At 41.0% G+C, this 24,785-nt stretch overlaps 1 protein-coding gene across 1 annotated transcript; it reads left to right on the top strand.

Annotated features, from left to right (window-relative positions):
* The first annotated feature begins 425 nt into the window (after window positions 1-425).
* On the top strand, window positions 426-24,785 carry blmh (bleomycin hydrolase). The gene is made up of 12 exons (XM_046390394.1): window positions 426-575; window positions 2,302-2,499; window positions 4,177-4,286; window positions 5,703-5,844; window positions 5,972-6,060; window positions 6,167-6,259; window positions 15,148-15,303; window positions 15,434-15,592; window positions 15,694-15,761; window positions 16,652-16,769; window positions 17,046-17,112; window positions 24,468-24,785. Exons 1-12 carry the CDS (start codon window positions 566-568, stop codon window positions 24,614-24,616), a joined length of 1,359 nt encoding a protein of 452 aa, XP_046246350.1. The 5' UTR covers window positions 426-565; the 3' UTR covers window positions 24,617-24,785.

Here is a 24,785-nt window from a genome sequence, read left to right as displayed (position 1 = left end):
CAATGCTGGCTCCACATGAATCACCAGAGAAAAGGCCTTCTGTTACAAAAACAGAAAGTGTAAGGTTTACTTCTGTCAAACCTTACTTTAAGGACTTGAAACAAGATTAATTGACTAAAAGAAAATTTGTGCTGTTTCAGACAAGTTGTTAAACCGAAAATGGCACATTCATTACTGTTTGGGAAACGTGAGGAAAATGAAAAATAGATAGTCATGACTTGCTTGGTATCCCTTTGCCTGTTAGAATTTTTTTCTTCTTTGTAACTTGTATGACTTCGTTACAGATTAGAACTTTTATTGGAAGTTTACAATTGAAATGATTAAATAATCTTATTCAAAATATTCCAACTAAACGGGCATTTTTTGTTGTGCAGCTGCTTCTAACTTTTCCTCCTCTATTAAACACAGATTGATAACTCCGCCCAGCCGCACGTCAAAGACCGACAGCGGTAGAAGAAGCGAGCGCACCCTGTTATCACACTGGCCGACTGTCGGTGAATGAGATAAACAAAGAACGGGTGACTTTTCAGGAAAACAGACAACGCTCCTCAAGTTCTACTGAAACATGGAAACTGGTAGGTTGAGTATCACTTTCTACTGTTTGGGCCATGTTGGTTTGTGTCGCCGACAGCTTGAGGGCAGTCTATATCTGACAGAGGATGACAGCTGAGTGAGCTAACGGGCTAAGTTAGCATTCATTGCGTTAGCATGCTAGCATGACTTCGCCCTCGTTCTCCGAGCTTGGTTGACAGTTCATGCAGATGCATTGGCAGCAACGAATCGAAAGACCAAACTATGGTCGAGAGAGCCAGTACGTCTTAACCCTTAAATAGAAAAGCAGGTGTCAGCTTCTGACGCTAACTTACGGAGCTAGCCGGCGATGACTTGGAAATACCAGAAGCTGTCAAACTCTGTAAAGCGGTCGCGATTCATTTAAGCAAGGATTTTGTTAGCAAGCACCGATTTGACTACAAAAACCAAAAAATAAAGAAAACAACAAAAACACAATTTTGCCAGTGTTACACCACTTTATTAATGGCTTTTAATAGTGATTAGTGTTGTTTATTGTAGCCTTCAGCGGTCCAAACTGGTTGAGTAAGTTCGGTCAGGTTCGATAGTTGGCTCTATATCGCCTCTAGTTGTTAACACTGCTTTGTTAGTATGCCGAGATTTTGTCTTTGGGCTAAGACCCGTGTTAACTATCCAGATTTTTTTTTGTTACTCTATTTTTAAAGGATGAACTAAAACAAAGACCTTGATATTTTTAATCGTATTTTGACCTTTGCACTGAAGGTCCACTGAAGTTCCGCTGTTAGTCCTCGTGCCAACTGGAGTTCAGCCGTTTTGCGCACAGGGAAGTGATGTGCGTCGTAAAGTGCTTAGCAAATATAAAGCCTGTTGTACAACTTATGATGTGTCCATAGTCTGGTTCTGATTCAACCCCCTCATGATATGGCCATGACAGTTAATGAAGTTTTATAGTGTCTTAATCTGTGGCGGTCAGTGCATCTTATCTCTCTGTCAGCGGAAAATAACAGAATGCAACTGAGATAGAGAGATGGATCTAACTCCAGGCAGCATGCATGACTGGGCAATGTCCCTCTCAATGTTTAATTGCTCTGCACTATTATTTGACGGAATTACAAACAACACATCAGTGCCAGTTTGATTATGTCAAAGTATGTGCAGACCTCCTCCCCTTTCCCTGTCCTGTGGAATTAGACAAGCTCTCCAGTGTGTTCCTCTCACAGATGAAGACAGATGAATAGTATCAGCCAGCTCTGATCAGCCCTCAGCTCCCTATGGCCACTTACAGCACTACTAGAAAGCATTTTTGATTTATTCCTTGTTTGGGCATTTGTTATCAGAGCTCTAATCTTAATTGTTCTCAATATCCTTAACAGACAGTTCTCCACTGTAATCTCAGTATGTATGGTGGAATAGGGATACACCATACAGATTCCTCAACAAGGTGTGCTGTTAGTTGATGACTATTGATCTTGTACTTTCCATGCATCATTGTGACATCTGAGCAAGTGAGTGCTCATAAATCAGACCTTAAGTGGGATCCGTGCATGCCGAAAGTGCACAGATGAGTGATGGGAACTGGGACAGTAGGAAATTCCTCCTCTTAGTTGTAGTCAGCTGTCTTACTGTCTTGATGTGAATATCTTCCTCTTATAAGTTCACTTTATTTTGTGCTCGTCTTTCCCCCTTCATTATTTTACGATTCATTTTTTCCCTATTCCTGTCCTTTCTTTTCATCCTTTCTTATTTACCTCCTAATTCTTGCTCCCCCAGGTCTGAGTCAGGAGAAGGTAGCCACCTTCCTTAAGCGGCTGCGGGCTGAGCCACGATATCTGTTGGCCCAGAATGTGTCAACCTGTACTGACCCGTTGGAGGTTTGTCTGCACCGGCAGACTGTCCAGGATACTGTGCACATCTTCCAGCACTCTATCCCCACAGAGGGCAAGCCTATCACCAACCAGAAAAACTCAGGTAGGATATAATATATGCATACCTTCCACAAGAAGAAGAAATAATTTTGTATATCGTTATAAGCAGTGTCTTAGCCTCTGGGCACAACAGACACATACACAGAAATATCAGCAGATATCAACAATTCTGTATTCAACAGACACATGCACAGAAATATCAGCAGATATCAACAATTCTGTATTCAACAGACACATACACAGAAATATCAGCAGATATCAACAATTCTGTAGCCCCTGTTTTACTGTGTCCCTTAAAATGTTGACAGAATGGAATATACTATAAGATTAAGCCTGTCATGATGACTACGTTTGTTGGTTGATATGATGTCCCAGCAGTAACTGCGATAAACACTATTACTGTCATTTTGACAATATAATAACATAATAATGAAAGTACACCATTTCAAAGTGCAAAAGACATTTAATTCTTAATAATATTCAAATTCTGCAATTAGAATGAGAAAAAATATATATAGATAAAATCACAAATAAAATAAACCCGCACAGCCAAAACCAGATATGTGTAATAAATCAGTGTAGTAATTATCATGACATGGCTATACTACACTATAATATACTATCCTGCTATCCCATGAATATTCTATAGGATATGATATCTTCTGTAAAAGTATACATATTATATATACTGTTTGCCAAAGCTGGGTTTGGTGAAGTTGGAGAAATTAGCAAGATTAGCTGGATTTTGAAAGTATCCAACCAATAAAACCCCACCTCTTCCCTTCAGGACTTTCCCCAAAAACCACTTCTTCAAAACATGTTCAGCAGGCTCTTTTAGCGTTTTTAGTCTAATAAATGCATAAATAAACGACTGTTTGGATTTCCTCAGTCATGTAAACACAAGCAAAATTGCCATCACTAAAGTACCTCAAAGGACCAAAACGGTTGCCTGGCCCAGCAGTTACTGTGTTACCGCGTGTTTTGCGGGTTAGTTGTTGAACAAATCTGCTCTCACACGACATGTTTTGAGTTTGCTCTACTTTGCCTGAAATATTGTTTTGCTACATGGACTCCAGAGCCTCACAACCACGACTGGTGCAACTGAAACTTCACATTATATGTTGGTGGATATAGTGTAGGCTACAAAAGTTAGTGTTGTCTCAAAATAGACTCATTAGACTATCTGAAAAGGGTTTTTGAGCATCCTGAAGGCAGCCCAATACTGACTGTTTTCCAAAGCAGGTTATGCCTTGCAAACACGGGGTTGCAGTGGTTAGCACTGCCATCTCACAGCAAGAGGCTTTCAGGTGCGAATCCCGGTCTGGGATGCGTGGGTTTGCTCCGGGTACTCCAGCTTCCTCCCACAATCCCAAAAACACGCACATTAGGTTAACTGAGTAGTGTGTGTGCATGTGTGATGGTCTGTCTTTGTGTGCGACTGACTGGTGATCAGTCCAAGTTGTACCCCGCCCCTTGTCCATAGTCAACTGGGATAGGCTCCAGCCCTTGCACGACCCTGACAGATAAAGCAGGTATAGAAAGTGGAACCAGTGCAACTTGGTTCAGATAGATCAAATCAACTCCTACATCAGTCTTAAAATTTGTGGCAATCTTTGGAAGACCTTCACAGGACTTTAAGCAAGAACTGCACTGGTGTGGCCTGTATAAACACGGTAAACTGCATATTTCTCAAAATCTGTCTTTCTCTTTTTGCCACTAGGGAGATGTTGGATCTTCTCGTGCCTCAATGTCATGCGACTTCCCTTCATGAAGAAGTTTAACATAGAGGAGTTTGAGTTTAGTCAATCCTATCTCTTTTTCTGGGACAAGGTAAGACAGAACATGTGTTATCTAGTCCTCATTGTAATGTTTAACTCTTCATACGCTAAGAGATGCACTGTATATTTTATCCCTTCCCACTGAAGTTACTGACTTGTTTTGTAATCTTGCTTTTTTTCCATTCATGTGTGTATTCTCACTTCATATGTGTATGTGTCTCTGGTATCATTGGTAATAATGTCATTGAGGGATATTTTTCATGTTTTAATTTTCTACTTTTGCTTTTAGTTTTAATTGTTGAAACATTCTGGGAAATGGATGTTTTTGTTGTTTTGCAGTCAGGGCACCACATGAGTAAGTGTATATGTATGTGCATGTGCATTGGTACAGTGTTATTATGCAGCACTACACTACTATACACTCATTGTCCACCTAAAACCCTCTTTTGTATGTTGTGGTCAGTGCTCTTCCAGGGCTAACATCACAGTGACATGTCGCTAAATGTTTTTGTCTGTCTCTGTGTCTTTCTTTCTCTCTGGCCTCGAGTGTTTTTCTTCCACATGTATAGAGAGTTGGTGGTTCCACCCTGTATACACCTTTCTTTGTAAGAAGTGCCAGCCATAGGAACTAACACTGACTGTACTATTTCTTCTAAAGAAGGAAACATTAAATGTCAAGCTCTAGGAATATCAGCCAGTGGGTTATCACATCACGCCAGACTTACTGAGTCAATCTTAACTCTGCCAATTCAAGTGTGAAGTCACAATCTCTTAAGAGCGAACAGGAAGCAATTCACGTCTCTTAATGCTGATCTAAAAGCTATGTTAATAATTTTCTTTTACCTAGTTACAATTAAGCCAGAAGTCTAATACAGCCAAAAATTCCCCCAAAAAGTTGGAACACTGCGTGAGCCCAAATTAGAACAGAATGCAGTCATTTGCAAATGAAATGCGTTTACCGACAACAGTTTTATGAAGTGTTGCTGAGCCCATGCAGTTGTATCCTTCATACAAACATGTGTTTTACACAGTGGTGAGCCTCACCTTGTCCACCAACTTTCCCAGGCTTTTGTTGTCCTTATCCCAGCTTGAAAGGTCTTGCTGGCTATACATTCAGAATAACCATATATTTACAAAAATCAATGAAGTTAATGAGGTGAAACATTAAATATATTGTCTTTGTGTTGTTTTCAATTAAGTCTAAAGGAATATCAAATTATCTCATGTTGTTTTACTCTGTGTCTCACCTTTTTGAATAGGGGTTGTAATTAAAGACTGTGCAGGGCCTGCCTGACTCTGTCTTATTTATTTTTGTTCTTGGATTTTACCAGAAAAAAATCTTGAGAGACTGAAGTCTTGGAGTTCTCATATTTGTGACTTAAGTTTAACTCAAGTCTACATACAGTAAATAATGTTTACCTCTGTTTACCTACCATGTCTCTGTTGTTTTTGTTCTTTTTTGCTCCAGATTGAGCGTTGCTACTACTTCCTCCATGCCTGTGTGGAAACGGCACAGAGGAAGGAGCCAGTGGACGGACGCTTGGTCCAGTTTCTACTCAGTAATCCTACCAATGACGGCGGACAGTGGGACATGCTTGTTAATCTCATTGGTTAGTTCTCATAATGACACACAATCATCCTTGTAATTTGTACAGTTTCAAAGATATTTTAGATTATTAAGAATATCTGCTTTATTTATCTGACTGGATCAAAGTCTACTGGATTTTCTGTTTCCAGAAAAGTACGGCGTCATCCCAAAGAAATGCTTTCCAGAGTCACACAGCTCAGAGGCCTCACGCAGAATGAATGACATCCTTAATCATAAGGTGCGTTTAAACATTTCCTACTGTTCAAACTCCTCAAGCTCACATGCCAGTGAGTCACTCAGTAAGCCATTGCTGACCCATACTCTTGTCTCATTGTGTGTTACAGCTGAGAGAATACTGCCTAAGACTGAGGAACATGGTGGCAAGTGACGTTACAAAAGCTGAGCTGTGTAGTGCCATCGATACCATGATAGAGGAGGTGAGACTGAAACAGCTCATGCAAACTGTGTGGTGCAGAATATTTTCATGTATCTGCGTGGAGGATCTAGCATCTAAATTTAGTTCCTCGAAAATAGTTTCAGTTTCCTCGAAAAATCCTTGCTCCAGAGTCGGTACTTTCCAAAGGTTCAGGAACTGTCTGGCCATGATGTAGTTTGCAGGGTGGAATCTCAATATTAGTACAAGGTACAGATATTTTTGTAAAGGTTTTTCACATTAAAAATGTTATGTACACAGTCTTGATTCCAAAAAAAGTTTGGAAAAAAGTGTAAAAGCTAAACAGAAATGAAGTGCAGTCATTTGCAAACAAACCATTTTACAAAGTGTTCCCGAGCCTTTATGATATTGTATAATATCCTTTATAAAATCTCTGGTGAGCCTTGCCCCATCCTTGCTTGTGAATAACTGAGCCTTTCGAAGAAGCCCCTTTCAAACAATCATCATGCAATCACCTGTTACCAATGAAGCTGTTTACCTGTGGAATGTTCCAGACAGGTGTTTTTTTGAGCAGTCCAAAAATTGCATCCATTAAGCGATTCCATCATTTTTATCTGTCATTGGCATGATTAGCTTCATCTTCATAGGCAGTGGAAATGCAAACCGAAATGTGCAAAAGAGGCTCAAGTCCCAATTCATTTCTTTTCGTTCCAATGATTCATGGAGCTTTTTGATGCTAAAGGGCTAACAGATAACAATCATCCTCTGTTGATTGTGTGGTGCACTTGAAAATGGTCTGTGTAGACAGATGTGATGATAGAGGATATACTGTATATATACTGTATATACAAAGAGTCCAGTACAACTGTTCTGACATAATGTTTACTTTTATTATAATGTTTTGGTGACACTGTAATGGTGATGTTAGTTGTTAATGTTTTTCCTTGAAGTCATAGTGGTGTTGTTGTACTGGATTGTGTTATTCAGAATTGTTTCTTAGTCTTCCCCACTGGTATTTAGATTGTGGAGGGCAAAAACTATAGAAGAGAATATGAATATGATATATGAATATAATGTGCTTGAGTATAATATCAACTTTAACTATAACCTCTTTAATGAACATATGACTGAATTTACAAAAGCTTGGCAAAGTCAACAAGACTTTACCTCTACCTTTAGAACTTTACAAACGTCTAAAAGGTAGAATTTATTGTGAAGATGTTGTACTGAATTGCATTAGATTGTGTCTTATAGAGTGACCACTGAGTTTATCCTGAAAAATGATACAGCTGTCACACTTACACCTGCTTAACTTTGTAGCATTGTTTCATTTTTACCAGAAGAGGGAGCTGTAAAATAATAGTTCAGAGAAAGTAGCAACATCCAGCTGGTTTGAAATGATGCCTAAAACCAGTCTGCGTGTAATTAGTGTTTGGGTGTGATTTTGACTTCCTCTTGGGATACGGTTCAGGAAATCTGAAAAGTAAATGTCAACATTACACCATCCAGAGAGGAGGGGTACATTTTAACCAGTTTTTTTTCTCATTTAGCTTGAAAAACCACTTCATTCAAAAAATCGTTTTGTAGTACAGTATTAAAGCATTTCATATCAGAAAGACTTATTCCAGTATTCAGGCACTTTAAAAAGCATAGAGATGCCTGTTCAAACTTGCTTTTGAACTGGTGTGTGCAGCACAGGGAGAAATCTCTTTCATTTACTGCATTGCATTTTAGGCTAAGGCCTAAAAAATAAGAAATAAAAAAAATCTGTAATTGATCTGAAGATCATGTGCAATATACCTGCCTTAATGCACAGTAAAGCTTATTTTTTAGCATTATGGTTGTACCTTTTTGCATATTGTCATTTTTTTAAAATAGACAGAAAGCATGTCATCTGCCCAAGTTTACACAGATATTTAATTATAATGTATTAACAAAACATTTTATGGTGCTTATTGCTGACAGTGTGCTTTACATCAGAGCATACATGTATAAATTTGAGTGTGTAATGTGCACACATAAGTTCTGGACCACAAAGTGTGTAGAAGCAACAAATGCAAAAATCACCTGCACACTGTTCCCAGATGTCACAAAGTTTAAGATAGCGATCTTGTTTATGGAACAGTCTATTTCCAACTGTCTGACGCTAAACAGTGTAGACAATTCACATTGAAAACTAAAACAGAAGATGAACAGGTCCATGTTAATGAATTCCGTTTTACCTGTGATTCTTGTTGTGAAAGTACACTCATTTTGCCTACACTGTGTTGTTTTTGTGGATTGGACAAATTATACTGTGTAGGTGTGGATGCATGCCAGGCTTCATTGATGCTTCCTCTGTGTGTGTGCCTGTGTGTGAGAATATATGAGGGGCCAGTCAGTCAATCAGCCTCCCATTGAGACGATTGCGTACAGAACAGCGTTCCAGTTAAGCAGCTTTTGTTGTCAGCTGTTAAGTTGTATTGTGCTCCTAGCTGATTGCTTGTTTAAACAGTTGCCTGTATCTCACACTGCCTCCATGGATGCCTAGCCATCACCCCACACACACATACACACACACATACACAGAGACTTGTGCACAGATGCACATATGTTGTGCAACAGTAAAGGCCGCTCCCCTGCACTGCACGACAGGGTGTGGGTGGGTGTGTGTGTGTGTGTGTGTGTGTGTGTGTGTGTGTGTGTGTGTAGAGGGGGGGCAGAGGTTCGTCAGCGTGTTTGTTTGTCCACCTGGAAGTGGTTTGTTTTGCGAAACAGCCAGCGGTGATGGAGGATTTGGTCATGTCAAAAGAACGACCGGCATAAAGAGAGCCAAATTGTTCAAGGATGTTGTCGCAAGTACAATTGAGCGGCATCATTCATAATGGGAAACCCACTGCACTGCAAAAAATTATGTCTTAATATTCATCCATTTTTTTTCATGCCTTTGGTCCTGTTATGACCCCATAGTGTACCTTTTATTGTATTCATGAGTTCCATTTGGCTGTCTGAGATAAAATTATGCCTTAAACTAAATCTATTAATTATTTTCACAATATAAACAAAATACACTCAGTATGCTTGTCAGTTTTTTTTGCATCTGAAAATTTACTAAATAAAGGGGGGAGGGGTTCAAGAGCAATGATTAGATGATTCACTTGATATATGCACAAGGAATCATCAGAGTTAACAAATTAAGCAGCCTCCGCTAACTGCGTATATGAAGTATTGTGATGAATTGTAGAAAAAAATTGTATTGTTGGCCAAAATAACCACAGTAATTATTGTTTTTTCACATCTGCAAAAATAGTATTCTTCTTATACTGTTTGTCTCTCAACTCATTAGTTAATCAAGAGAAAATAATTCAGTGTAAATTAACTATCTTTGACATTCTGTCAGACAAAATAAGCTATTTGAAGGTTTAGTGATTGTATGTATGATTGCAATTTTAGAATTTAATGAATTAATTGATTGGTTGAATAAGTAAATAGGAATTTCATCTCATCACTAAACTAGAAGAAATCTAAAATCATGGAATTACATAATTGTTTGTTACACTAATTGTCAGGCAAGTTTCAGTTTACTTTGAGCTTCAACAGCACAGCTAGTGAGCAGCTAACATATTAGCTCTACAAATGAGGGAGGATGTGATAAATCTGAAGAGACTGACGTCTTATTACGCTTAGCAGACAATTAAACATGGTGTCGGGTATTGGAGCTGTGGGTCTAACAGTATGTTTGAGTATTGTGGGATTACAGCACTTTTTTTTTTAGCAGAGCATGTTTATCAGCTGTTGATGTATGTGAGGTTTGCAAATGGGCAGTGGTAATTTCATATGTGCAAAACCGCTTCAGTGCTGACCATCTGTTCATGTGGACATGCACACACTGTGTGTTTGTGTGTGTGGACTTACATTGCAGGTTTTCTTGGACTCTTTACAAGTGGGAAACTGGTGTTTCCTCCCTTACGTTTGCATCTATATGTGCACACGTGTTTCTCAGGATCAAGATGTCGTGTCAGTCCTACTTTGGTGTGTATGAGGGTGATGCTGTCCACCCTCCCCACGTGGCGGCTGTGATTGTGCCCTGGTCTTCATCACGCCAGCCCCACACACACTTTGATGACAGGCAACATGGGTCAAAGTCTGTGCTTCTACTGACCGTATACCTAGGGTGCCCTGATTTAAATGGATCCCATTGCGTGGCGAGAATTGATTCTTTTTGTTAACACTGGTCAGTCGCATTTAATCCAAACACATCACATTTACCTAAAAACCTCTGCAATAGCATCTTAGCTCATTTGAACTTGCACCTGCACTCGTCCTGTGCACCATTACAGTTTGTCTCCGTAGAGGCTGTTGGGTTGACAGTATCCATACACAGCGTTATTGAGGCAGAGAGGATTAGTTTAACTTTCAAAGTGAGTCTTTCTCTTTCATGATTTATCTGGTGTGTGTCTACTCTTCTACTCTCACGTACATAGACAAGTAGGCAACACACACACGCAGATAAAGGGACATTCTCTGGTAAATGTACGTGCTCCTACAGTTCTTAACACGCAGATGGTATCCCCAGCACCACAACTAGAGACTTTCCATGCTCCATTGCGTCATGGAATTAGAAACACCATGTGCAGCTCTGGTCTTGGCTCTGAATGCACGAAGAGTGATTCCTAAAACAAAACTAAATTATGAGCCCACGATGAAATCACAGAGAAACTTTGTTGCTGATGCTCAGAGGCTCAGCACTGCTGGCTATTGGCTGGGTTGATTTGTTGTTCGATGTGGGTGGCTTCCCATAGATGTGTCACTGTAGCTTTGCCAGGTCAGATGTCAACTCAGATTTCTTGAATTTCTTTTCACTCTTGTTAGAATATAACAATGACCACGTGTTGTATGTTTACAAAACATGGAAGTTTAATCAAAACCTCGCTCATTTTTATCCAAATTGTTTGCATGGTGTCATTTGCTTACACTCACAAGTCCAACTTCTAGACAATACTTATAAATTTACCTCAGAGTAGTACTGACTCACGTTTTGCCTCAATTTGGCATTAAGTCAATTTCAGACCAGTTATGTCTTGGTCCACAAAAAAACAAGACATCATTTCTTTTCATTAAACTTTTATTGTTCAAATTTAATCTCTATATTTATATGTGAAAATGTAGAAAAGGCAAATGTAGATTTTATTTTGCAGTAATATCCAGTATTAAATCTTAGTGATGGGGCACATTTTTACTACCACAAAAGCAAAGCAAGGTGAATTGCTATTTCAGTCTTCTCCTCTAAAGCAGAAAAAAGTGAAGCTTACAAAAGCTAGCCATTCCCTGCCCAACTACATTTAGATGGGCAGAAGCATCTAGTTTTAATGCCTTTAATGCAACATGCTACATCAAATGCTTAAATCTCTTGTTTTGTTGCTGAAGTCTCTTGTTCTGAAAATCTAAAGTCCTTGCTTGTGAATGACTGAGCCTTCAGTAGATGCTCCTGTCATACCCAATCATGATGATATCACCTGCTACTAATTAACCTGTTTACCGGTGGAATGTTCCAAACAGGTGTTTTCCACAACAGTTCCACAACTTTTCCAGTCTGTTGTTGCCCCTTCCCCAACTTGTTTGAAATATGGAAAATAAGTATATTTCTTAAAAAAAAAAAAAAAAAAAAAAAAAAGGATGAAGCTCATGGTAAAACATGCCATTTATATGCCATCAGCCCCTGTCACTGCTAGTGAGAAGCCCTCATCACACCAGAGGAATTCCCCTCACCAACAAAACCACCCTCATCTGGAAATCAAGACCCTCTGTCCAATTTGTTTCAATTTGAAAGCTATGAAGAAGTAAGAGATAAAGATGAAACATATTCAACTTTATTTGAATCAATAAGTAAAAAATGTTTTTTTTTTCTTCAAGTCTTTATTTTGTGTTATTACATTTGAAACTTATATATCTTGTTATGTGGAGGTGATATTGGATCATGGCTCGGAAACAAGTCCTCATGGGAGCAAAATTCATAACGACATTTATCAGCACAACATTGCAAGGAATGGGAATGTTAAAAGTTCGGAGGGAATTTCATCCCTTGGAAATAGACTATGCCCATCACTCGGTTCCTCAGTGTGCTTTTTCCAGAATTGATTATTTCTTTATGAAAACTATAAAAAGGTATAAGGTGGAGAGGAGTGGGATTTGAGGTGTGGATGTCTCAAACCATTGTCTCATCTAAACCAAAGAAACCCAAACACTTCATGGAGGCTTAATGTCAGTGATCACTAAGATATACAGCAAATTTATATAATGAAGCAGACTACAGTGTTACAGGACACAGAGCTGATCAACTTTTCCCTTCAACATTTTGGGTAAAATGTACAAGTTGGTACAATTGTTTCTGTTTGTTTGTTTCAGAAAAATGAAAAAACAAAAACACTACAACTCCCAAAAGATAGAGATGTCCTCCAGCTCTTCAGGGATATTTCTATATGGCACAGCTAGGTGGCACCCCATTTGCCTGCTGAAAGGACGTAGACGTGAAAGTCCGGGGTTTCAAAATTCCAGTTTTGGTAGGAAACAGAACAGACAGGAACAATAAAGGAGATAAAGGATCCAATGAAAAAATCAGGGACACAATAGGAAGAATAAACTGAAGTGGTAAAGTGTCTTGAGTTCAGTGACATTGTAGTACTTGCAGTTAAATGACCTGAGACTCATTAATATTCACAAACTTCAGACTACACACTAAAACAAAATTAAGTTTAGATAAAGCAATGTTTTTACTGTGTCAGTGCCGTGTGTGTGGACCACACAGAAAAAGAACGGAGACAGAACTTAGGGTGCCCACTACCACCAACAATCTTGCTCAAAGCTGTTGGCTCGTTCTACTTACTCGATGTGTTAGTCTCACTCGTAACCCCAGGTAGTTTGTTTGTTTGGGTAACTTGAAACAAATCAACATGCAGAGGCAGTGCCAGCAAGTCAACACTGGTGCACAGATGTTATCAAACATTAGCTGTGGTTAGCCCCATAGCGTGCAGTCGGCCTGCTTTTTGTTTATAGCAAAGCATGTGAACTCAGTATGTGACAGAACTGAGACTGACCTGAGGTGGACCTTCAGCGAGAAACTGAGGAGCTGAAGAGAAAGCTGCCTCTTAACAGACATTAATCACTTATAGCAAGTCCTGAAACCTGTTAGCAGTTCAGATGTTTAGAATATTACGCTATAAATGAGATGGCATTTGTCCTTCAGAGTTTATGCTTAGGGCCGGTTGGCCCCCTGATTATTTCTGTCTCTGTATCACTCTCACCTTTTCCTCCCTCTCTCTCCCCCTTTCTCTGTCACTCATGTAAATCTGTCATTGATGTGGCAGGTGTTTCAATATTGATCCTGCTCTGGTGTCACCATGTCTGTTTACTCTCTGACTGAGGTCTCTCTTTCAGCTGAACCTCTCCCCTCAGACGTACTTTATTTACCCTGCCAGGGGAGGATGGGACTGAATTGGCATCAAGGGGAGATGCTTACAGTATGTCTCAGGGCATCTTAAAGAAGAATTGTAAAGTGAGTGAAGAGGTTTACAGTTGCCAGGAGAGCAAAGTTATTCTTGGAAGACAGAGGAAGAAGTAGGAATGAGGAGAAAAGGGCAGGGGGCAAAGGGTTTATGGAGATGTCTTCTCAACGTGTTGAGGGCATCTGGGCAAACACAGACCAGACAAAGGGTTGAACACCTCGGCATGTCGTCTTGCCCGCAGGGCAGTCTAAACAGAGAAGTTGGATTAGGAGGAAAATGGTTCAAGGAGGATGAGTGGTTGAACAGATGCCTTTGTTGACTCTGCGCATGTGTGTATTTTTGTGTGTGTCTGTACATTTGCGACCGTACGCATTTCTGCAATGAGGAAGGGGAATGTTTGTTTGCCTAAGCCGAACCTGAATTTATGCATTTTTATGTTTGTCTCTGTGCAAGCATATTTGGGGTATAGAATAGTGGACTCAGTTGGCTCGGGGTCAGCTAACCAGAAAGTAAGAATGTCATCTTTATGTACGGGTGTTTAATATGTGTTGACTAAGCATGGGAAACTGCTGCCACGGCTGCTATATTTCTCCAGGCCGAGCCAAAAATAATCCCCCCGTCAGCTCTATATTCAGCTAGACAGAAGTTTAATTTGTCTGGAGTAGTAGTGCTCAGCTCATGAAAATTACTGTGTTTAAGTCTATTGGAAATTTGTCCTCTGTGACACACAGTCAAAGTCACACATTCAGAACAATACACACTATCACTCACATTGTGCTGTAGAGCCACTGTACTTGCCTTGTGTCAAGCCAATTTATCACTGTAGTCACATTTCTTTTATCTACCACCGACAATAGACTCCGCTGCATCTTAATTTCTCTGCCCGTTTTTAATCGTGTTCGATAGGAAAGGCATCTGCTGACAGGAGAGGCGAAAAGAGGTTAGAGGTTAGACGGCCTAGTCCAAACAACATGATGTCGCTCTCAGAAACTGAGTCTGAACTTCAGCGCTGCAGGAAGACACGCATGATGATAGTGGTGGTGGGTGGGTGGGGGTCAGACGAGTGTGAGGTACAAATGGGGAAATGGAAGGATATGAAAAGATGGAGGGGAGAAGAGCACTGCAGAGGAGGAAATATAGGGGAAGTTAGGAGACGCCTAGGCAATGATAAATGTGCATGCCATTAGATGAGTGCACATTAAGAGTATGAGCGGGGAATTGGATTCACAAACTTCTCAAACTACCTCCCTAAAGGCAAGGAAGTACTCTCTTTTTATTAGATATATGTATTAAAGCTCCAGTGTGTAGTAACCGTATGATTGCAATTAGCTCACCTCTGGCTTTTTGAAAGATTATACTGAAAGATTTGACTATCAAATGTTAAACATGAGTTAAACACAGATTAGTAAATTGTTAAAAAGCTGATGTTCAAACTGTGTCTACTGTGCAGGTGTTCCGGGTGGCCAGTGTTTGTCTAGGCAGCCCTCCTGAGACTATCTGTTGGGAGTACAGAGACAAGGACAAGAACTTCAACCGCATGGGACCTCTCACCCCTCAGGAGTTCTACAGGAAGCATGTCAAACCTCTATACAACATTCAAGACAAAGTATGTCAGCCATTAAACACATTAGACAGGTCGTGCAACTTCCTGTTGGTCACTACTGTGTAGAACCCTAGTTTGTACCTCACTGGCAAATTGTCATTTCTGACCTTGTATGATAACTCTCTATCCTCAGGTCTGCCTTGTGAACGACCCTCGACCCCAGAACCCTTATGGGAAGCTGTACAGTGTTGAGTTCCTGGGTAACATGGTTGGGGGCCGCAGCACTCTGTATAACAACCAACCCATTCAACTGCTTAAAAAGGCTGCGGCTGAGTCCATCAAAGAGGGAGAGGTCGGCCAAATGAAGCAACTTTAGAAGTTAAAGTTATGTACATTTTAGAGTGTCTGCATGTGTGAACTTCACAATTGAACATGGTTACTTTTTTCTTGCAGGCCGTGTGGTTTGGTTGTGACGTCGGGAAACATTTCCACGGCAAGCTGGGCATAAATGACATGAATGTGTGAGTATATGTGTGTGAAGTTATGTGACTGGAATGATTGTATTGTAATGGGTATGGAAATCCCATAAATGGAGTGTTAACCATGAATGGATGTGGATTTTTATATTACAGAACATATGTTCCTAATGTATGAATCTAGTATGCTGCTTGTGGTAGGATTAGGGCTGCAGCACAATTTTGGATTTCATGCTTCAATGCCCTTTAGGAGAATTGTCATTTCTGGACAAATAGTTGTAGGTTTGTTTGAAAAATTAGCTACTACAATACTATGTAAGGAGAATACAAGAAGTGAATTCAACAAGATCCAACACACCAAATATTCAGAGTTGTTTGCCGCTTGAAACGGCTGAACAGCTTAAAATTAAAATTACTTAAAATTAAATTCACCCGTGAATTGGCCCGCTTCAGTTTGGCAATGTTATGAGTCTTATCGGTCTTGTCTACAGGTCCCACATAACAAGAGCAAACCTTCTCTGCCTACAGGAGGTGTCAGTCGCAGGAAAGTTCTTTGCCTTTCAGTTTCAGCAGCAGTGGAGTTGAAGTTGCTGGCGCCAGGCTTACATTTGTCCACTGAACTAAACCAGCCTGGTGCCGAATGTCTGGTACCATCTCTGTTGAGGCTCATCTTTTAGACAGATCTTTTCTTGTGCCAGCAGATTATAATTGGAATGAGGCTGAGGCTTAATGGAGCCTGATTTCTACAGTCAGGGTCAAGAAAGGAATGAAAAGCGGAGCTGTCTGTTAGCCCAAGAGTCTCAGACTCATGACGGTTTTGCTTTTGGCTTTTTATGGTCGTCGTCCTCTTCCCTACAAAAAAGATTGTTGGCATATGATATGGACATCCCATCAAGTTCTCATCAAACATTTTTTGTATGTGTGTGTGTGCACAGGTTCAACCATGAGCTCGTGTTTGGCATTTCGGTGAAGAACCTCTCTAAGGCAGAGCGACTGATATATGGAGACTCTCTTATGACCCATGCTATGATCCTTACTGCTGTCACAGACAAGGTATGCTCACACCAACGTACAGCGCAGGTGTGTGTCTGTTCCTTAAACTTATGCAAACATACAGAATGCATACAAACAGAGCAATACACACATTTTCCAGGAGTTTTTCATTAATGCCTTGCTTCGTGTTTATGCTGCTTTAATCAGCTCCAGTTTTTCATAGCAATGTCAATTTCCCCTCTTGTAAGTAACTCCAGCTGTTAGGACACTTCCTTTCCGTCAGATTCGGCTTCTCGTTCTTATCTCGCCATCGTCTACTCTCTTTCTCTCTCTCAGGACGGGAAAGAAGGCTACGAGAAATGGAGGGTGGAAAACTCCTGGGGCGATGACCGTGGGAACAAAGGTAATGCATTATTACACTCTCTCTGCTTCAAGTCCTTTCCATTGGGATGTAATTTTTTTTCTTTAAATTTAAATGTACGTTAACCTGATTGTTGTCAAGATACAGAGAAATAGCAGACTGAAAACATCTAAAACAGTTGCTTTCACCCGATCAGATCCTGAAATTATAAATATGCTTTTGCAACCTGGCTCCTCTTCTGTCTTTTGCATCTTTCTCACACCACAGTGTCTCATCATAAGCCATCATTTTCCTGTGTCAATTGAATCAAGAACAAGATTGGACTGACATGTTCCCCTGTGTTGCTGTTTTATGAACTTGTAATTGGCTGGTTTCTGTTTTATAAAGACTCACAGACATGCACACAGGCACGGTGGTTAACAAGTTTTTTTCAGCTCTGTGCCTCCGGTTTCAGTTGAATAAACATAGTTACAGAACGAGCAATCTTTTAAGGCTGGAAAACAGCACACTGAAATTCCTCTCGGTGTTTTTGCCAAGTATTATGTTCTTATGGTTTGGTGACTACTCACACAGCTAGTTGGTGAGCTGCAATAGCTGGCAAGCTAACCACTAACATACTAGCCAGCCGTTGTTTTCGTTATATTATTTCATTCACTAAAGAAGAAAAGAATCCACAGCCATTGGTCCATGAATCTCCATGCAGACAAATATTTCACGAATGTAGTGCAGCTTTTGCCTAGCATAGTGCTCAAAGTTCTGTTTGCACTCCTACGTCCAGCAACACCTGTTCCCAGTGGCAGTTCCTACCTATATTGTAAGTCACCCAAAGCACAAAGATGACTCCTACTGGAGGAATAGGGTGCTCCACATACACTTAGCTCTAGAAATGGCTCCCACAGATACATTCAAATAATAATAATATGAGCAGCCATGACCTAGAGGTTGGAGAAGCGGCTTGTGACCGGAGTTCAATTCCCCCTTCCATTAGCAATGGCTGACGTGCCCTTGAACAAGGCACCCAACCCCCCAGGAGCTCCCCGGTTGCCTGACATGGCAGCCCACTGCTCCTGTTTCTGGAAAACTTTGATCAGTTAGAGGACTAATTGGCTACATTGGCCACAGTTGCACACATCCTTAGTTACCATCGACCTCTGTCTCATACACTGCAGAGACAAAAATATTGGGGCACCTGACCATTACACCAACAGGGACTTTAATGACTTCCCATTCTAAATACATAGGCAGCTTTGCCACTATAACAGCTCAGCAGACTCCTTTGGGAAGGCTTTCCACAAGATTCTGGAGTGTTTTTGTGGGAATATATATATCTATATATATATATATATATATATATATATAGATATATATAGGCACTGATGTTCTGATGTTGAACTAAAAAGCCTGGCTCACAATCTCTGTTCCAGTTCATCCCAAAGGTGTTGGATGGGGTTGAGGTCAGGGCTCTGTGTGGGCCAATCCTTCCACACCAAACTCATCCAACCAACTTTGTGCACTGGGGCACAGCCATGCTGGAATAAGAAAGGGTCTTCCCCATACTGTTGTTACAAAGTTGGAAGCACAGCATTGTCCAAAATGTTTTGGTATGCTGAACCATTAAGATTTCCTTTCACTGGAAGTAAAGAGCCAAGCCCAGTGCCTGGTAAACAGCCCCATAAAGAGATGTGTCTGGATACTTTTTTCTTTATAGTTTAACTGTCGGAAGACAGTTGCTCCTTTGTGAAAGTTTATTCTCTGGCAGAGGAGGTGAGTAAAATTGGCATTTTGGCCTCTCCAGCTCTCTGTTGCGCCAAACATCACTGATGTCAAGGCAGCCTCCAGTAGGTCAAAGCTCAAAATTTGCATGTTAAAGTTTAGCAAAGTTGAAAAAGTCGAAGCTTTACTTTGTCCCTGTGAGTGATTATACTTGTTATTTCTGTCAGAACTGACTGATTCCATGTATAACTCTCTGAAATAAGACTTGTAGTTTCAAAAAGCCTTTTGTTGACTAGGAACTTTTGAACCCGTTTTTGTAATGGTCAGCTTACTGTGTTGTTTGTTTTCTTTTTAAACTATAAATTTCAAATGAATTTAACAAACTGAGTCACTATTGGGCTAACTACCAATAAGTCTCTTTGATGCATCAGAGGAAAATGTTGTCATTAAGTAGATCGGTTTGTCTTTATGCAACTAGCCGCACAACACAGCAGGTACTCCACACCACTGCCCCAGACTTTACTGTCTACTGTTGTTATTCCCTCTATTCTTTGATCTCTGTTTCTCATCTGCCTCTGGCCCTCTCTGCCTCGCTTCTCCATCTCTGAGCTTGACATTCCACTGCCAATTTTAGGAGAGTATTTCAAGTCAGTCATGCATCGTCAGGCCGCACACACATACAATACAGCATGTACACACAGAGAGACACACACATATTCACAATATTTGCTTGAACCCACAAACCATAGGGACTGTTGGGAAAACACATGAAAATCCCTCAGTCAAATCAAATGTATTTCACGCATATCTTATTCCATAAACACCAGCAGATAGAGCAGGCTGGGGCCCCCAGCTTCTCCGCAGCCAAATTAATAAAGTGTCTTGAACAAAAGTTCGAGAAGTGGAGTTCACTTGGGAATCCAGGGGCTTTGTTTGTTTGACAAAAGCTAAGGAAAGGAGAAAGGGAGAGGAGAGCATGCTGGAGTAAGAGAGATGATATAAAAAGTGAGATTTAATACAGGTAGAATCAGAATTAAAAGAAAACAAAGGCAAGTAGATGTTTTTGGACAGATCACAAAGGTTAAGAATGGTAATAAGCATGTGGCAGAGACAGAGAGAGTTGTGTGTGTTTATGATGTTTGTAAAGGCTTAACATCTCTCTTCGGGTCTTATATTTCTCGTAAGTCTGATGGAGTCTCTCATTAGGGATTTTACTTTGTGTTTCCTCCATATTAAAGCCCTTGCACAGCCAATGTTATGGCTCCGTTCATTTCACAGCTCACACTTTTGCACCATGTCAGACAAATGTTTGGCAACACACTAAGGTTCTTTCTATCTGCAAGCACATTGACCGGCGGTCGACTCCTTAACATTAGTCACGAGTTTTGCTTGAGCTCTGAATGAGTTTGACGTGGGGAAAGAGAAATTAAGATCATACCACCATGATTGTGTTGTTGAATAAACACAACAAGATGATATAAATGTGGTTGGTAGGATTTCCTTGGTAGCGGACAAAACAGAGAGGCACCATTTGTTTTAAAGCATGCTTTTGATCCGTTGCCATTATTTTGTACCCAAACCACAGTTGCACATCAGTTCCCTCACCTCATTTAAACCTCCCATTTCATTTCCCATGAAATGAAAAATGTCTTTTCTGTGGTCTCACCACAGCTCTGCGGGTGAGCTGTCTCCCTTCTATTCTTCTATACCAAATATAAAATTTGAAATGCCACACTTCCCTCTGTGCTGTCAAGTGTTGACATTATTTAACAGAAGCATCTTATCACTTTCCAGTCCCAGCAGTCTTTTTCTTGTGGAAACTTATCAAACTGCCAGAGACAATCTAAAACCATTTCTTTTGACCTTTGCTTAACTTTTATGTTTTCATGTGCTTTCTATGTTAAGCTTTGCTTTTTGCCATACTGCCACCATGGCTTGAGGGATGTCTATCAGATGGTTGGTCAATCAATCTGGTCAGTTGGTTCAGACTAAAATATCCCAGCAACTATTCGATTGGTTTGCGTGATGTTTTGTACAAACATTCATGGTGCCCAGACAGTATGCTGTATCTTCATGACTTTGGTGAACTCTTGTCTTGTATCATCAGCAGGTAAAAATTTTCTTATTTTGTGAAATATCTTAAGATCTTCTGTTTTTTTGTACAGACATGATACATTTTATTAATTTTGGTGATGCTTGACCTGAATTTTCTTATAGCACCAACATTAGGTCATAATTTACATTTGTCCAATACAAAACTAATGACATTCCCAATTAGAATCAGAATCAGAATTCCTTTATTTATCCCCGAAGGGAAATTCTTCAACTGTACTTTGTGTTTATCACAAATTAACCAAAGATGACAATCATTGTAAAAATGAACACATTAAAATGATGTTAGCTTCACTGTATCTGCATGGCTGCAGACTCCTAGTCTGTTCAATTCTTCAGTTCAATTTAAATAACCTATACTGAGAAAAAATAAAATCTTTGTTTCTTTTTGTGAAATCTATTTTAATTTAGTTTTTATGAAGGTTTAAGTTAATGTTGGCGGTGATAGTCCTGTGCTGCCTAAGCTAGAAAGCAAGATGGCTGCTCGCAAACTCCTCTAGCTTACAGTACATCCATCTGTTCTGAGACAGGACAGTCAGCCTATCCCTAAAAACAAATAATGACACCCAACATTCACACAGACACATGCACATGCACACACACCCACACCATGCCACCCAACACGCGGGTTCCAGGAAGCTCACATCAACATACACAGGGATACCACAGTGAGAACCAGGCAATGTGCCATCTAAGATTTGCGTACTTGGAAGAACACACATACACAACAGACACGCCATCCCTGCTACATTGTTTTGAACTGTGGCGTGTTCTTGCGGTTACCCTGACGTCTTTGATAAGTCAGCTTGACATTAGGAGGCAAGCTCGCTTTTGCTCAACTCTGAACACGTGAGGAGGGGAAAATAGGAGATGGAGAGAGGTGGCATCAAGGAAAAAAAAAATCTGTTTGCTAGTTTTTATCCAGCCTCCCACATGTCACTGAATGCCAGATTTTCAGATGTTCTGATTTCACATAACTTTTAGTCTTTGTTATTTAAACAGAAGACTCGCACGTTGACATCTTTCAGCCTGATTGATCATTTCAGCATGGGGGCTACCTCCTCATCTAGAAAGAGTTTAGGTTATCCTTACATGTCAATTTCAAGGAAAGCTCTTGTAACCACCCCAGATTTTGTCATGTTGACCTTGTATGATCCCACACACATACACACACACACACACACAGGGAGAAACAGAGAGATGTTGTTTAGTTTTATCAGACTGGGCGTGCAGAGGTGATAGCAGAAGTGTTGAGTGCATACTGCACTGCGAGGTGGGGGGGGGTGTGTGAACCATGAGGGGTGGAGGTCCTTCTTCTCCTCCACCCTTCTGCCTGTTGAAACAATAGTTTGGTGATAAAGAGCACTTAAAAGCAATTGAAGTGTGCGTGCATAGACAAAGAATGTTTTACCATTCTTTTGAATTGTTCTTAGCAGCTGTCCCTGCTCCTCCCTTTTCAGTGAGAGAGGGTTTACAATCATCTCTCCACTTTGTGACATTATTTTTTCCTAAGTCAAGTATTTCTGTCTCAAAGAATGTGTTGTGATTAAGACTTTCTGTGAACTGATAGATTGACTTTGGCCCTTTTTTCTCAAAACTTGCCCTTTTATCTGTGTATCTAAAGGCTGGACTGCTCTCACGTTTGGAGAAACAGTATTTGAAATGGAGATTCTTTCTGCACAGAACTATGTTCACATTTAGAGGAGCACCACTCTTTTTTTTTACAACGTATAGAACTTTCTAAGAAATTGAAATTGTGACATTTGTGGTATTGTTTCATTATTATATATTCTTAAATTATTATTATAAATTATTTCCAAAAACCCCACAAACCCAATAAATCAAATTTATTAACCCATGAAGGTCTGGATTTGGAGTCACACTCAAAATTAAAGTGGAAAAACACACTACAGGCTGAAAACAAGTCAAAATGAGGCTCATTAGTGTGTGTGGCCTCCACGTGCCTCTATGACCTCCCTACAACACCTGGGCATGCTCCTGATGAGGTGGCGGATGGTCTCCTGAGGGATCTCCTCCCAGACCTGGACTAAAGCATCCACCAACTCCTGGACAGTCTGTGGCGTTGGTGGATGGAGCGAGACATGATGTCCCGGATGTGCTCAATTGGATTCAGGTCTGGGGAACGGGCGGGCCAGTCTATAGCACCAGTGCCTTCGTCTTGCAGGAACTGCTGACACACTCCAGTCACATGAGGCCTAGCATTGTCTTGCATTAGGAGGAACCCAGGGCCAACCGCACCAGCATATGGTCTCACAAGGGGTCTGAGGATCTCATCTCGGTACCTAATGGCAGTCAGGCTACCTCTGGCCAGCACATGGAGGGCTGTGTGGCCCCCCAAAGAAATGCCACCCCACACCATCACTGACCCACTGCCAAACCGGTCACGCTGGAGGATGTTGCAGGCAGCAGAACGTTCTCCACGGCATCTCCAGACTCTGTCACGTCTGTCACATGTGCTCAGTGTGAACCTGCTTTCATCTGTGAAGAGCACAGGGCGCCAGTGGCAAATTTGCCAGTCTTGGTGTTCTCTGGCAAATGCCAAACATCCTGCATGGTGTTGCCTGCTGGAGGTCATTTTGCAGGGCTCTGGCAGTGCTCCTCCTGTTCCTCCTTGCGCAAAGGTGGAGGTAGCGATCCTGCTGCTGGGTTGTTGCCCTCCTCCACGTCTCCTGATGTACTGGCCTGTCCCCTGGTAGCGCCTCCATGCTCTGGACACTACGCTGACAGACACAGCAAACCTTCTTGCCACAGCTCGCATTGATGTGCCATCCTGGATGAGCTGCACTACCTGAGCCACTTGTGTGGGTTGTAGACTCCGTCTCATGCTACCACTAGAGTGAAAGCACCGCCAGCATTCAAAAGTGACCAACATCAGCCAGAAAGCATAGGAACTGAGAAGTGGTCTGTGGTCACCACCTGCAGATCCACTCCTTTATTAGGGGTGTCTTGCTGTTTGCCTATAAACCAAAAAAATTTCTGTGCTCTAGGAACAGACCACCAGTCATGTGACAGAAAGAGAGGTTACTAGGAAAAGAGAGGTTGGAAAAAAATGTATTTATCAGATGAAGAGGCTGGTGGATGTATAGACCCCAGGAGAGAGGAAGAGACACTGAGAACAGACCTGGCCAGTAAAATCTTGGAGGCCTAACAGGTGTCACCGTGTCAGGCTAAGAACCACTGATGTATTCAGAAAATAGCCAGTGCAGGTAGAGCCAGGAACCGAAATGCTAATGAACGTGTGCTCTGGCCTGCACAATGTTGGGTGAAAACATTTTTTTCAAATAAATGGGCGCCATCCAGGAGTCTGGTCTATAGTTCTTATAATCCATTAGTGCTAACGACCCTCCTCTCTAACTGCTGACCCTGAAAGAGAAGGTCAGTAGGTCACAATCCTATGGCTACAGGGGACACACAGCAATGAGATGCATCTTTGTTGAAATGCTCTGTAGACATTTTGATGTCCATGTCAGACAGGAATAACGCAACAGCCGACGATATCTACACGGGCCTTAACAACTGATTGGTTGTCTTCTCCCCCTCTGTCTCTGTAGGTTACCTCATCATGACAGACGATTGGTTCTCTGAGTATGTGTACGAGGTGGTGGTAGACAAAAGGTTCATCACCCCTGAAGTCCTGGAAGTGATGCAACAGGAGCCCGTTGTACTTCCTGCCTGGGACCCAATGGGAGCCTTGGCATAACTACAGTAATCCAGATTTTAGCCCCACCTATGGTCTATTTGACTCCGCCCTATTCCTCTGCTGCTTTTACCTCTCCAATACCTCCCCCCAACACCCCTTTCAAAGAAAGCCTGTTCTTCTAGAAAAAATAATAAAGATTTTGAGATTTTTGTTTTCTTTTTTTACTGGA

Source organism: Scatophagus argus, chromosome 5 (genome assembly GCF_020382885.2).
Source record: "Scatophagus argus isolate fScaArg1 chromosome 5, fScaArg1.pri, whole genome shotgun sequence".
NCBI lineage: Eukaryota > Metazoa > Chordata > Actinopteri > Scatophagidae > Scatophagus > Scatophagus argus.
The sequence above is the reverse complement of the archived record's forward strand: the minus strand, read 5'-3'. Positions and strand labels throughout refer to the sequence as shown.

What these genes read in the sequence shown, in the direction of transcription:
- blmh (XM_046390394.1), top strand. An exon ending in AGTCCATCAAAGAGGGAGAG is followed by an intron (nt 15,593 to 15,693) that starts GTCGGCCAAATG and finishes TTTTTCTTGCAG; the next exon opens with GCCGTGTGGTTTGGTTGTGA. An exon ending in GGCATAAATGACATGAATGT is followed by an intron (nt 15,762 to 16,651) that starts GTGAGTATATGT and finishes GTGTGTGCACAG; the next exon opens with GTTCAACCATGAGCTCGTGT.